Here is a 15,365-nt window from a genome sequence, read left to right on the forward strand (position 1 = left end):
TATAACATCTATTAAATGCTGAGCAACGCATTGTTCTACATAAAGTACTGTGAAAGTTGATGAGCATACATTAAAGGCGTCTGACAACATCTCAACCATCAAAGAATCAAAGCTTCAATCTCGTATGGAAAGACCATTTTGAAGAATACCCCTCTTTATCCACTCCTTTTCCCAAGTCAACCCAACATTACCATCCACCCTCATTGAATCCTGAACTCCCACATTGATAAATTTATCTATATCGCAATGTTTTGGCAGTCATAATGGATCAGCATAAAAAGAATAGATATATTTTTTTCTAGGCACGAATAGAAAGACCCTTTTCAAATCCACTCCGGTTTGTTTTGGTTCGATCAATGTGTTCCAGTCCAAGTGAATCCTCTCGGTTGAATTGATGGTCGCTCAATTTGTAATCATCTATAGGGCGCATTAACCCACCATATCGCCTAAGAGATACGCCATACCCTTCCTTACCTTCATCAATTGGTGCAGCCGAGTATTGGGATACAATGCTGAATTTGACTTTGCTCCACTCCTTATCTGCCATCCCTGTCCTTGCCTGCAACCGTTTCTTGGTTTCTTCAAATGGCTCGTCCTAAGAAAACACCACCATAGTTAACAACCTTACCCATACATGATCCCTTCATGTCCGCTCTCGTTTACCTTTCGAACCAAAAACTTGAATGGCACAGAATGTGTTCTATGCTGGTTGTGTTGGAAATGGAAAACGCGAATAAAGAAATCCTCGTCACCCATGTTTCGTTCTTCTTCGGGTATTGGCTATACATGGGGATTAGATATCTGGTTCCGGCAAATGTACAATACATGGATCGCCTACCTCAATATATAATTGTGCTGCATGGCTATCGCTCACTTGGGCTAAAGCATCAGTAGACATGAATTCGCGGTGGAAACGATTGTTGATAGCTTCAAACACGCGTACGCTCAGATTCGATCCAATTTGGAGTTCTTTGAGAAGGTCGGTAATACGTGCTTGTTTGGATATCCATAACTTGCTGGTTTGTCCATCCTTCAATGTTGGGATACACGTTGTCACCTTGATGAGGCGCTTCGATTCCAATTCCGATAGGCTGACATCCAAGACTTCATAAAAGAGCTTGCCATTTACAAAGGGTCGTCCAAGACGTTGTGTATATAGCATTGATTCCAGTGTATCATTGGGATCACGAGCATATGGATGTCGAGGCTCGTCCGTGGTGGTAGTGTTGGGTACGAAAAATTGAATCTTGTCAGCGTCGGCACCAATCTTTTCAGCAAGCTTGGCTGAGACATCATCGTATTTTGTATTCTTGTGCATCTCCAACGCCACTTCACCATTTGGATCCTTGTCACGAGGCACAAACAGCACGTTGAGCTTGTTATTTTGGTAATCCATATACTCTGGCACAGTAGAATACAATCCTTGCTCCTTCAAAGCGATTATCCTAACATCATTTCGAGTCATTATATTGCTCCAACATCAAACATGTATCCTCGCACTTACTCTTCATCACTCAATTGCTGTTGAATGCAGATGATATCACCATCCTGGATTTCAGCGTCATTGAAAGTTATGCTTTGATCCATCTCTTCAATCATCGTGGGTTTGATTTCCTGCATAGCAAACACAATGGTCAATCAACGGTATTTGGTGTCGATACAAAAGATACTCACCTCAAAGAGGCGTAAAGGCGTATCAGGCTCAAACCCAGCAATCATATTGAGCTCCTCAGTGATGGAAGACACCTTGCCGTTGCATGGAGCATAGACGTGGCCCACACCCCTATTATGATGGTTGCCATAACGTTAGTGAACTTGATGATCTATTGACGTACTTGTGGCATCTTACCGTATTAATTGAGTCTTGGGATCGAAAAGTTTGATAAACACAAGAACACTTTGACCATTGGCGGTTGAAGGAGGTGGGAATACGGGTACATCATCCTCAACAACCTTTGCCGTTTCCATATAGAGTCGTAGAGTGTTTTGCGAATCAGTCACGTATTTCTCTTGCATCTTCTCCATTGTAAGTTCAAGTTCCTCAGGGCTGTCAGGAAGAGGCTGATCGGGTCGAATAGTGCGATTTTGTCGATTGACGAGAAGCCAAAGTCTAAAATGGCCCACTTGGACACCTGCATTTTCCGCCAACTCTTGCAGGAATTCGCCATACGTTTGATCCTTTCGTACACGCAATGTTTGTACATGTGTATCTTCCACTCGGAGTCGATCATCCAATCTCACAAAGTCAAAACCAGTATTGGCTTCAAAGCTCTCATCCGTGGCAAGTACCACACGCATGTAAAGATGCTGCTCAGCTCGCTCCCGATTACGCTTCTCACGGGCAATACGCTCTTCCTCAATACGCTTGATAAGATGGGGTGGAATGTCGTTTTCGCTCACATCACCGAGTATCTCATCCCGCATGGATTCCCGGATATACACAAGCATGTATGCATTGGTGAAGCGCTTGTATACACGAGGTGCAGGTCGACCCATGCCAAATCCATTGAGTGGTTCGCCGCCATAATTCTCTTCCAGCACTTCCTTCAAAGTTGCAGGTGTCACACGATCATCATCAAATCGCAACCTATTGTCCATGTAAAGTTAGGGGCATGATAACATTGATTGCGCCTTTGACAACACTCACCATTTTCCATCCTTGGTTGGCTTGACAAATGCAAAGTAATGTCCACCACTGAGATCACCGCTGTGGACCAAAACACTAATCATAGCTTGGTAAGTTTGTTTGATAACAATAAAAAAAAAGATGATGTTGTCGTACCCATGAAGCGCATATTTGTGTGGTTGTGATTTGTCTGCTATTGAATCCAAAAAGGGCTCCAAGTCGATCTCGAGAGGAAATTCATGGCGATCATTGATCTATACACCGATTTATCAGCCCTTATTCTTATCCAATATAGATGAAATCATTACCTTGATCATTGTATCTCTCATCATATCATATTCGAAACGCTTAAGCTGTAAATGGAGCACTGGAGGAAAGTCTTCGAAAATGACACCCTTTTTGGCATCTTGGAGCCCATGTCCTTCAGCCATGTACTTGTTGTCACCTTCAAGGGTCTCCTCAGCAATGTAATCCTTGAACGATTCTTCGAGGTTCTTGCATCCCTTCACATTAAGTTGGATATCTATTGATGATATGCATTAATTTTAACCGCAAAGCATTTGATGCTACATGATGCTTACCATAGTAATCCTCTGATCGGCTTGATTCATAGTCAACGTTGATACATTTGATGTAACTTTTCATCTTGCCCAAGAAGAGCTTCTTGATAGCACCATCAGCGGGTGTGTCCTATTGTATACAAGTGATGAGCCTTTTGTCCTAAACAAGCCAAGATAAGCATATACCTTCATTTTTGCTTCCAACGCGTCCTGTAACACACGATTGAATTCTTGCACATCATGTTGCATAAAGGCATCGCTCGAAGTCCAACCAAAGGAACGAGTCAATTCGGTAGTGCCTAATGTATGATGTTAGGATCACGCTTGTATGCGATACGCTTAGCCAAGTACTCACCAACTGAATTAGAGTTGAATTGCAAGTTGTAAAAGAGTCGTTGTAAAGCAAGTGCAATGCTGTTGTTGGGATCATCATTCTCCGTCGGGATTTGATAAACGGCTTTGCGGAAGTAGTTTGTGCAGTAAAGCGATTGGAAGAGGGAGTTCATGTAGCAAGTGGCACCTTGGTTCTTCATACCAACGTAGCCTGTCATCTTCTTTGAATCGTAGCTGATGGGATGGATAAAAGCATTAGCCTATGTCGGAAGTATTCCGATCAACAACAACAACAACAACCCTTTTCCCCCTACATACTTGATAAAATTGTGCCACAGCACACCTGTTTCATCGGCAATCACGCGCACGATTACGCTTATCCTTAAGCTGTCATTCTCGATAAATGGTGCAGTGCCGGTCTGAGCATCACCCTGGTAAATTCGCCGGAGATCCATAAATCGAGTAAATCCCCAATCAGTTTCCTCGGCGCAGAATCGACGATGAGAGACTATGTTGTTGTTTTAGCACGAATGATGAATGTGTATATATGCATCCTTTACCTTGCGAGGCAAAGCGAGTGGGGTCCGAGGGCGGAGACAAGGCGATAACAAATTGAGCACATGCATAGACATCAGGAGAGGGATTCTCGCGTAATTCAGCATATTCAAGATATACGGACAAGAGCTCGTTTTGATTGTTCCCTCTTGGAAATAGAAGAATGTTCCTATACAAAGAAGACTTCAATATCCTATCTAACTCGTATGGATGAGCCAAGGAACTTACCACTTGTGTCCTCCCACTTCAAACACAGGTCCTTGTACACGCTCGGGCAAATCCTTGTAGTTTTCAATATCCCAGTGGAAGACTTTGGTTTCTACGGTCTCTTCATCCTGTGGAGCCAACTCTTTTTCAGCAATTTGCTCATCTACAAAGCGTGCAAGTGTGTGGTGTGAGAAATGTTGTTGAAGGAACTCGAATGGTGCTTACAGTCGTCAATTATCGACAAGGTGGGTGCTGGCTCGGCTTCAGTCATTGTCTTGTCGCATTCGTTAATGACATCCTCTACAGGCCCAGCATCAGACATGCGCTCGTCCTAGACGCGAACCAAAAGTAGTCGGCAGTGTTAGAAGCTTGTCTCCCCATTGCTTTTGTAGTCTGTAATGCGTTTCCATGTCCACACAAGCCAATAAAGAGATCACAACGAGTGTAATCCACGTGCAGGCAGGGAATGGGAGGAGTGGCTACGCAAAATCAGGCCATTGGTGTGCCACGTACCATAATACAGTAGTTTGGTTATAGAACAAGTTGTAAGCTACATTCTGAATCGACGACAATGGAAATTGGATTCCGCCGCAGTTCTCCAGTGACTGTGCGAGTACGCGTTGAAGCTGCCAAGATGGCTCACACTTTTATCATCATATGCTCTTTGATCCTACAAGTCATCCCACATCTTAATCAATCTCCCACCACATGTGTACCCATAACATAATTTTCCTTACACTCATATAAATAAATTGCAAATAGAGACATGGATGATGATATGACCAATCCTCCTATTGACTCTTTGTTTCTACGCCATCATCTTTCTATCAGCTTTTCTTTGCAAGTGACTAAGCATGTGTGGCACAACCTAGCTATGTGTATCCAACGTTAGCTGGCTGGTAGTCACATGGCAACGGCAACTTGGATCAATACCAACTTTGTCGTTGAATCATAATTTCATATCGCTTTGCGCCACCTTGCGATCGCTTCTTTCATTGAACGAGGCACCGCCAGTTTAAAGCATAGGCAGCTGTCATGCCGCCAGATCATGGCTGAATAAAGACCAAACAGGCTCGTGTAACAAAATAGACGATGCTGAGCCTCAGATGACTTTAGTGCGATCTTCCCCTAACAGACTTCTTTCTTTGCTCAGCAATGACAATCTGCTTCGAGCTTTGAGCTTTGAAATATGACAAGGTTTTCTTATTTTGTATAGCTGCATACTACAGTCTTATTCATGTTTCATATCCCTCTTCCGTTTGTGCAATCAAAACGTCAAGAATGCATGTGCAACGTAATGGGATAGGTGATGACGATCATGTGCGTCCAAATAGGTCAACATCGATAGGCTATAAAATGTTGCCCTGTGTGGTCAAAGTGGCGCTATACTCCATTCTATTCTTGTATCACGATTACTTTTATATAAAGACAAAGTCAACAAAAGCTTTTTACCTAGCCAGACACTTTTTTATTGATCCTTCCCCTTGGCAACCAAACACTATGGAATCACTCTACGGCACAAACATTCCTACTGCTGTACTCAGCGGGGTGGCAATGGTTTGGGCAGGCGCATTAATTGTGCTTGACAAGAGACACGCCATACGCCATACGCTGACCATGTTGTCAGGAGCTTGTTTACTCGCTTCTCAAATATTCGACTTCTTTTATATGTTGGGGGGTGAATTGTTTCCGCTCTTTGCTGCAACGGCACGATACTTACTCTGGTGCATCTCATACACTGTCATACTCGATTGCGTACCTGGCCCAAGGCGATCATTGCAGCGTATTATTCCAATCATAGCATACACCTGGAGTGCTATTGGCATAATTATCATGATCGTATATGCTATCATGTACGCTACCAGTGGATTCTACAATGATGCTCTCCCCATCTTCTCAAGGATAGGCTGGTATGGAAGTGTACCACTCATACTTGGCTTATACATCTTATCATTTTCGCAAGACTACAAGATGGCCGTACGCGATTTTTGTCGTTCGTTTGCTATCTACATTTTACTTCTCACGGTCGTCAGTGCTGGTGTGATCATTGGGACAGTTTCTTTCTTGGCTGGCAGAATTCTCGATTGCGTCGTCATGTCAATAACACTCGTCTTCGTATGCTATTGTGCACCAAGATGGGTCGGCGTCAAGCACGATCGCTTGGCGGATCGAAGTGATGATGAAGAGGATAATCCCTTTGTACAAGATGGCACCCAAAACCCGGATACCAGATATGATGGTCACACCCAAAATCCAAATTACAGATATGATCCAGACGACGTGTATACCAAGGAAGCTCAAGATCTAGATCGCTACTAAAACACAATTGTGCAATGGCGGCTGTATTATGTACACATTACGCCTTTTACAGGATATCCATTATCGTATTATTATGTATTTAACGCTGTGCACACGTTTCAACAAGCGGAGGAGTCATTGATGGTCATCATTTTTCCATCGATTAGAAAGCATTTGCTTCGAGCTCTGTATTTAGTGTCAAACTATGTATCATAATACAATTTTCATTTATTCTTATAATAATGTGCTTTGGATGGCCACATGCAATCATAAGGTTATGCCAATAGGTACTATGTATTGATGTATTATGCAAAGAAACGCAATGAAAGCTTGTGTGACAGAAAACAGAGGCTCATTGTACAACCCAAAGTATAAATTTAGCACAGGGTACATGTCTTTTTCTTGGTGACCATGGCTTTCACGTGATACAAGAATACAAGAGGACGTTCATCATGGCTTCATCGCTTGAAGAAATTTACAGATAGCAGCTAACAATAAAGCAATAAGCAAAAAAGGCACGTTGTAACAGTAAGAGTGTACTCGGGAATGGGCGTGAGGCTGATGCCGATGGTGCTAATCCCTTTCAGTGATAGCATCACTGCCACGGCAATCATATTGGTTGCACATGCGCATAACCTTGATATAAAATCAGTGCCAGTGAATCGTGTCATGCAAAATTCTGTTTTCCCATCGTCTCGTTTCTATGTGGGGCATCACATCGGTGATCGGATTGGATGTACCTATCATAATCTTTAGCAGCATCACCTTGTTGTGGTCCATTGCCCTCTTAATAATCGACGACAGACGACAGCGATATGCAATTCGACACATCCTTGTTGGGCTTACAAGTAGCCTTATTCTCATTGGCGCTGTATTCGACCTAAACGCTGATGCAGTGAATGAATGGGCAGCTACAAGTAGAGTAGGCTTTGTTATGCCTATTGTTTGCTTCCTGATAGCACGATCGCTTGCATGGTGCATCTATTTTGATACCTTGCGCACTACAGCTATTCCAAATTCGATACGTTCGCAACCAACATTCTTCCTATTCATTGTTGCTGCATACGTATGGACAGCCGTAACGATACTTGCGAGCATCTTATGGACCGCTACCTTTTCAACATATGGCCAAGCGGGCAAGGTTGACCTGGAGGCCGCCTTTGGTACTGGCACTTTTGGATTATCGGTATTCCTTGCTCTCAGCATTCTCTTGCAACGCGAGATTTTTCTCAAACCCCGCCAACGCTTCAATTTAGAGCGTCCTTTGGTGCATTTGCATTGATGTTGGTCTTCATTACAGCAGGCCAATTGCCAATTGCGGTCTTCTACTGCAAACATTTGTATATCTCGGACACCATCATCTTGATCGAATACGCCTTCTCCACACTGATGATATGCTTGGCCCTTGTTTTGGCATGTGCGTCAGCGTCTACATGGGTGTGCAGCTACGATCGTACACAAATTCCAGTGGATGAACCCAAAGATAGGGTACATCAATTAACATAACCTCGAAAATGCATTCTTCGTGTGCTACTTGATAACATAGATCGCTAGGTAATCTTACTTTTTTGATCACCAATACAGCCCTTCCTACAATCGTTGCATCCATAATATACATAATCATACTTGATACATCACCCCAATGTTATGACAACGAAAGCATGTAGCTGAATAGGTTATATCTATAGGGGGGTATGTGTTGGTAGATGTTCCTTGAAAGCGACGTCCAATACTACATAGCAATAATACATAGTGGAAGGGGATGATTGAATAATGGTTTACAGCACCAAATGCATAAGCTATATGGCGGGCAATCGTCGTCTTGCGAGAGAACGGGTCATTAGCAATAACAATGGCTGTTGCGGCTACCTTTATTACAACCCGTTTATCGCCTTTTGCTTTAACCCAGCACGTTGTTCGTGCAAGAAGGTTTCAAGATCATATATCAAAGTTGTAGGAATCCATGCAATTCTCCTGTTAAAGCTACTGTTGTGGTTACCAAATTGCGAAAGCTACTTTAGATTTACATAACACTAAAGAGAAAGATCAGATGACTACCGAGAAAAAAGCATGGTGACTTTAGCGGCAACACCATATGACACATCACGTAGAAGAAGAAACCATTATTGAGCATCATGGATAAGAAGCATTGTAAAGCAAGTAATGACAATAGATGTATTATTAAGGACTACTATGGAATATGGGGTAAAAATAAACATGATTTAGCTACATGAGTTATGCTTCAGAAACCTCGGTCTTGGTGTTGTCAGCAGCGGGCTGTTGTGGTGCTGGAGATGCGTGTTGTTGTTGTTGCTGCTGCTGTTGCTCGACATCGGCCTTGGGGGTGCTATCATTGTTCACCCATGTATGGGCAAAAGCGATCACCCAATAGAGAGCAAATACACCAAAGAGACGAGCCAAAACGAAATCAACAGCTTGAGCTGCCATAGCTTGTGAACCATCAAGGTTGTTCATTGAAGTGGCAAGGTTAGCTGTGCGACCAATCGTAACACAAAAGACCAAAGCAGCAAAGACAGCAAATGATCGAAAGAAAGGTTGAGTGACGTTCCAGCTGATGCGTTGTTGGTAGATGTAGAGAGGAATGAAAGCCCATAGACCATAAGTAACGAACTCACAAGTACGCAACGCATTGAATGCCAAACTTAATGAGAGACCTGCTGAGCCATTAACCAAGGAACCAATGCTGCCAATGAATGCAATATCACATATGGCCATGATGAATGCCCAAATGTAGCCTGCAAAGGTACCAACAAGTTCACTCTTGAGCATGCCCCATGTTGTGGTGCCTTCACTCTTAGGTTGCACCAAGCGGAAGATGTCCAATAGAATCACCCAAGCAAGGATTGGAAATAGTGCACCAAAAAAGTAGGCAGCCAATGCTGGAGGAACCATATCCGTAAATCTTCCCACTTGTGAGTCGATGCTGCCATTGATGGCTCCTTGGATCAGGTAACAGAGAGCAGCAATGCACACCAATACATAAGGTGATGATTTCTTGTAACGATAGGCTTGGACAGCACCACCAATAAGTGCAACAGCACTCAATGCAATCATGGCTTGGGATGATTTGACAATCAAATCATACGAGTCATTGTATATACCAAGAAAGCTGTCGAAGGCGCTCATGAGTGCTTTAGAAGGAAGAAAGAAGATCAAAGAAACAAAGAAATAAAAAAAAAGTGAGCCAATATAAAGAGAAATGGGGATCATAGATCAAGCATGTAAAGTGTATGTTACACACAACCTGTATCGATCTTGTGGTCACCTGCTGCGGTTGATCTGTAAAAGATCCCCCTTGCAGCAATTTGGTAAAAGATGAGAAGATTCTCTTGCTGTTAGGTGTCATCCTTGACAAGTAGCTACGCTTCCTACTGTATCCAAGCATGCTCACGTCATCGGCAAATGTAAAAAAAGGCATCTTATTCAATCAAGGACGCGTATATCACATGTCAGTGTACCAAACTGACTCGCCATGCGACTGTCATTCGAAACTTGTACCACCAGCTGTGATTCCAAACATCGTAGTTTTGTTGGAGCTGCGCCATAAGCAATGTCATTGAACGCCACATAGCACAAAGAAATGACGAGCTTGACACAATTACATACCATCATCATCAATGGGTAGTATGAAATAGGACATCGGTTGTATCGATGTCATCCATCATCCAAGCACCAGATGATAGGCTGGTAGCCCTTGTTCCAGTCATTGCCTTTCTCAATGACATGAAGCATAGGATGACGGTTCTTGTGAAACCCTATACAGCACATCACCATATCAAAAGTAGGCAAATTGTGAAGCACAGCCATAACACGTGTCTGCATCTTCTCTGAACGACCACTAGCCCCATCAGCGAACAGTTTGTCGATGTGTCTTTGTTTATTCCAACAAAGAGCTATACTTGATTTGTTCCCCGTGATAATCTAAGGTGACCTTTACCAGGTACAACGTAATCCTCATTGTCGGCAACATCGCCCTATGCTAACATCTATTGCGTATACGTCTCATCAAACGAAGATATTGTTCGTGTCTTTGACAAATGGATTGCCATGCTCTCCCAAAAAAAGTGGTGTAGTGGTTTCCACGATACGGGAGTACACGATAAACTCATATGACAGGCCTTATGGGTACACTCATGCATTTTATTAGCTTGCCGACGATAGAACAAACTTCCATCGAATCCTGAATTTCCATTGGCAGCATCTCTTTACAAACAATGCACCATCCATACCGAATACCAAAATAGCAAGGAGCACACTTTGATCAAGAGGAGCTTATTTATGGGCTATGATAGGATGACATTGAATCTTTTATTTGGTGACAATATGGTGGCTCATTCTCCATCAAACACCAGAATTTGTATGTTATGGGTACAGCAGGTCTACATTCGCTAAACAAATTGGTGCAATCAGACCCAGGACCACTTTTAGCTTGAGAAAGCAAACCTGATTGCATAAATATTCCTCAACTACGGTTAGATCTCCCACGAGAAGCAAACGTGATCTACCAATAAAAGATAAGGGGTAGATATGATCGACGGCGGCTAGACTTCTTTTGGTTGGCAAGAGACAATGAAATCTCAATAGATCTCACACTTCATCAAAAGACATTTCGGATGCACTGCTCATTTTTGTTCTTACAAAGACACCACACTTGATTATACAAATTGAGATCCTTATCTTTGTAAATGCTAGCGTTTATAGAACATGGATACAATCGGTTGAGAATAATGACTACCTTTCGTCTATCAGCATGTGAACAAGGAAGCTTTAACCACTACAATGCGACAAAAGGGACAAAAGCGTCTCGTCTCGTTTGCTGAACTCCAAATTTCCGTTCCCACTTTCAATCCAGAAATCAACGTAGAATGATGGAGCCGTGCAACAAACGAAGGATGCATATTCAAGTCCAAGCAGCACCGTGAGTCGCACCCATTTCCGCTACCACAATAGGGTCCTCTCCACTAGGTGGCACACTACATTCGCTTGCTTGACGTGCTGCAGTGATAGAAGTAATATCGCCGAACGAGAGCCTTGGAACCTATTTCTTTTCGTAAGTTCACTTGAATCCAACCCATCCAGAATGCTCCTTCACCTTGAAGTATCTTTCAACACCATTGGTACTGCAATATAACCTTGTATCCAATCAATCCAGTATGTGCTGCTGCTGTTTCATTGTAAGGTTCGTTAATTAGCGCATCTCGCTTTTGTAGATCCAATCCTAAATAAGCGTACCAGTGAAACACAGATGGGCTTTGAGATCAATGCCTTGTTGTCACACCATAATCCAACGTATTCAAGCTACCATAAATGCAATGTAAGATAACAAGGACAGCATTTGCTTTCATGTCGACATACTCATACTACAGTAGCAACGCGTTGGGACCTCTCCTTAGATAACAACCATAGAAAAAATGCACACGACGCCCTCTTTGGATCTTGTATGAAGCAGAGAACAGAAAACTACACGTCAACTTTAGTACCTCAATGTCCAACTTGAATAATAAAGTAATGCAGCGAATGGACGTACATGTTGTATTGCAATGGAAGCTTAGGTCATGGGTAGATCACGCGCATGCTTGTTGTTGAATGTCTGGAACTGGAAAGTGTCGCCATTGACCACCTGTTCATCCAATTGACGCTGTACATTGAAAGCAATACCAGCTGTTAGTGCGTTGTAGTTTGTAAATGGAGACAAGCTTACCTTGCTTTGTGAAGTGGGAGTGAAGAAGGGGCTCTTTGCTGTTCCTCTCAGTGTCCCCAATTTGTGCACCACACGCCACCCCGCTTGCTACAGTTGCTGTTGTGAAGATGTACCTCAACAGTAGCCTATACATTTGGGTCAATAATATCGACCAATACTCGAGATCTCAATTGAATACATTCCTTGTAATTAAGCTATACATCATTCTACTATGGTGGGATTACATCAGTGCAGATCGACCCTTGGATTTATGTGGAACCAATACATGACTCCCCTACCAAACATACAAAATGTCCCTGTATAATTTCATTGCCATTGTCATTGTCATAATGAATAGATTTTTGATGATCGGATGCTGTTTACGTACTTCCTAAAGGCAATCATCATTCATTTATGCAGCAACCTGTCAATGACGCTCGTGTGTAACCACCACGTGCCGTTTCACTCAGCTCTCCATCTTTCCGTTCATCCAGTCGACACCATCCGTCAGGAGAAAGCAACTCCATCACGCTTACAGCATATGCAAAACATAAAGGTGTCCGTATCTCTAAACTTTACAATGAAACAAGAGAGCAATGTGCTCGGTTTTCACTACAGCGGGTTCTGGGTGAAAAGTTTCCGCGTTCACTGTCGCAAACATTCAAAAAACAGTTTTTTGGTCGTCGTCGTCGAAGAGGTCAGACCCCTGGATCCAGTTTGGCTGGTAGCGAGATTATGAAATCTGGGATTGACAAGTTTGATCGTGGAATTATACCCAAGAACAGCGTTTTACGCCAGATAATATTGCTCTATTCGAAACCCCACGTTTCATTGTAAAGTTTGGAGATACAGGCACCTTTATGTTTGTAAGCAGGATGCTATATGAACAGTGGTCTTTGTTCATTGTGAAGTAGCTGGACCCTGGCAGAGTAAAAGATGGTAGGACCCTTTTGTGTAACTGGGTTAAAAAGTTTGGACTTCAGGGACCATGCATGACAGGTACGCAACCCTCATTTTCAGGTCATACATTGGCAGTTAATAGCCACTTTTATCCAATCAGCATTGTTGGCAAATCCACGTGATGGGAATGATGTGGCCAACAGCACCTTGTGTGAAAGTTTCGCGTTCAATGTCGCAAACAGCCCAAAAATATTTTTTGGTCGTCGTCGTCGTCGAAGAGGTAGACCCCTGAATCCAGTTTGGCTGGTAGCGACATTGCGAAATCTGGGATTGGCAAGCTTGATCGTGAAACTGGCACCCAAGGTGCAGTTGGCCAAGCCGAGCACACTGCTCTATCAAAGACCCCACGTTTCATTGTAAAGTTTGGAGATACAGGCACCTTTATGTTTGTAAGCGTGATGCTATATGAGAAGTGGTCTTTGTTCATTGCCAAGTAGCTAGACCCTGGAGAGCCAAAGATGCAGAGGGGCGTGTGTGTGTAACAGAGCAAAGAAGATAGGACTAAAGGATCAATGCATGAAAGATACGCAACCCTCACTTTTATGTCATACATTGGCAGCTAATAGCCACTTTTGTGCATTCCCAACGTTTGTGCATTCTATTGTAGGTGGACGATGCTCCTGCTCTAGACATTCATTTCCATGATTAAAGTAGGTTGATCCGAGCTGATTTGGTTGAGTTACGCTCACACAAGGTTACATCGGTTGAGCTACATCGAGCGTGCTTTATGTCCAGAGTGATGTAATCTCTCTTTGACCGCAGCTCAGTCAAATCAGCTCGGATCAACCTACTTTAATCATGGAAACGAATGTCTAGAGCAGGGGCATCGTTCCCATGCAGTGGATCTCGCAACAATGATGATTGGATAAAAGTGGCCGTTAGCTAGCAATACATGCCTGTTCCTAGATGATCCATAAAGTAATTATACATTGACCCTTTCATTCATGCAAACGTAGCTGTGTTACACAACACGACGCTCTGCATCTTTTGCTCTGTCAGGGTCTAGCTACTTTACATTAAACAAAGACCACTTCTCATAAGGCATCACGCTTACAAACATAAAGGTGCCTGTATCTCCAAACTTTACAATGAAACGTGGGGTTTTTATTAGAGCAATGTGCTCGGCGTGGCCAACAGCACCTTTGGTGCACGTTTCACGATCAAGCTTGCCAATCCCAGATTTCGCAATGTCGCTACCAGCCAAACTGGATCTGGGGGTCGACCTCTTCGACGACGACGACGACCAAAAAATATTTTTTGGGCTGTTTGCGACATTGAACGCGAAACTTTCACACAAGGTGCTGTTGGCCACGCCGAGCCCATTGCTCTAATAAAAACCCCACGTTTCATTGTAAAGTTTGGAGATACAGGCACCTTTATGTTTGTAAGCGTGATGCTATATGAGAAGTGGTCTTTGTTTAATGTAAAGTAGTATGACTATAATTGAGCAGAAGATGCAGAGGGCGTGTTTGTGTAACTTGAGTCATTCAGCACAGGCGATGCATGATTCTTGTACACTATTTAGGAGTAGTTCAAAATGCCAGTAATAACCTTAGTCCTCCCATTCTCCATTGTTGTCCCATCCAATGCATACGAACGATTGTCCTGCTCCAGCCCAGCATGCCCATCATTCAACTTTCTTGATCCGATGAGATTTGACTGAAAAACGCTCAAACACAGAAACATCATCCAATATCAGAAGAATCAAATTGGTAAGTTATTTGTAAACTGCCACTTGATAGCCCATTCCTCCCATTCACCATTGTTGTCCAATCCAATACATACGAACGATTGTCCTGCTCCAGCCCATCATTCCCGTCATTGAACTTCTTTGATTCGAGCTGACATGGTAGTAAGGCATTGGCTGTTGTTGGATCATCATTATCATGTAAAGTGTAAAATGACACACACCCTTTTGCTATGCGTGAGGATCATTTCTTTTATTTACGTGTACCTATTGTCTATCGTGAGGGTGTGATGATGACGATGGGTGGATGATGTGTGTATAGGTTAATTAAGTGGCCTCATGTAATAGCAGTGGAGGATTCATTCTAGCAAGCTCGCTCCGCAGTAGTTGCCTGGTTATTTGTTACCCAGCAACACGCGCGCTCTTTACATTGCACCT

General features: G+C 43.1%; 4 protein-coding genes across 4 annotated transcripts; 2 read left to right on the forward strand and 2 right to left on the reverse strand.

Moving 5' to 3' along the window:
* Window positions 1–298: 298 nt before the first annotated feature.
* On the reverse strand, window positions 299–4,603 carry O0I10_007427 (uncharacterized protein; the record flags this gene model as incomplete). The annotated part of the gene is made up of 17 exons (XM_058487443.1): window positions 299–417; window positions 475–595; window positions 664–780; window positions 839–1,445; window positions 1,505–1,614; window positions 1,675–1,783; window positions 1,850–2,587; window positions 2,648–2,722; window positions 2,783–2,880; window positions 2,935–3,149; window positions 3,208–3,316; window positions 3,373–3,485; window positions 3,542–3,753; window positions 3,838–4,027; window positions 4,080–4,243; window positions 4,303–4,444; window positions 4,507–4,603. 17 exons carry the CDS (start codon window positions 4,601–4,603, stop codon window positions 299–301), a joined length of 3,336 nt encoding a protein of 1,111 aa, XP_058341743.1.
* Window positions 4,604–5,781: 1,178 nt separating this feature from the next.
* On the forward strand, window positions 5,782–6,600 carry O0I10_007428 (uncharacterized protein; the record flags this gene model as incomplete). Its single annotated transcript, XM_058487444.1, has 1 exon — window positions 5,782–6,600. The coding sequence occupies one exon, from the start codon at window positions 5,782–5,784 to the stop codon at window positions 6,598–6,600; it is 819 nt and encodes a 272-aa protein (XP_058341744.1).
* Window positions 6,601–7,282: 682 nt separating this feature from the next.
* Window positions 7,283–7,861, forward strand: O0I10_007429 (uncharacterized protein; the record flags this gene model as incomplete). The annotated part of the gene is made up of 1 exon (XM_058487445.1): window positions 7,283–7,861. The coding sequence occupies one exon, from the start codon at window positions 7,283–7,285 to the stop codon at window positions 7,859–7,861; it is 579 nt and encodes a 192-aa protein (XP_058341745.1).
* Window positions 7,862–8,814: 953 nt separating this feature from the next.
* O0I10_007430 (uncharacterized protein) lies at window positions 8,815–9,726 on the reverse strand (the record flags this gene model as incomplete). The annotated part of the gene is made up of 1 exon (XM_058487446.1): window positions 8,815–9,726. One exon carries the CDS (start codon window positions 9,724–9,726, stop codon window positions 8,815–8,817), a length of 912 nt encoding a protein of 303 aa, XP_058341746.1.
* Between the last annotated feature and the right edge of the window lie 5,639 nt (window positions 9,727–15,365).

The sequence above is a fragment of the Lichtheimia ornata genome (genome assembly GCF_029851405.1).
Source record: "Lichtheimia ornata isolate CBS 291.66 chromosome Unknown scaffold00036, whole genome shotgun sequence".
Classification (NCBI taxonomy): domain Eukaryota; kingdom Fungi; phylum Mucoromycota; class Mucoromycetes; order Mucorales; family Lichtheimiaceae; genus Lichtheimia; species Lichtheimia ornata.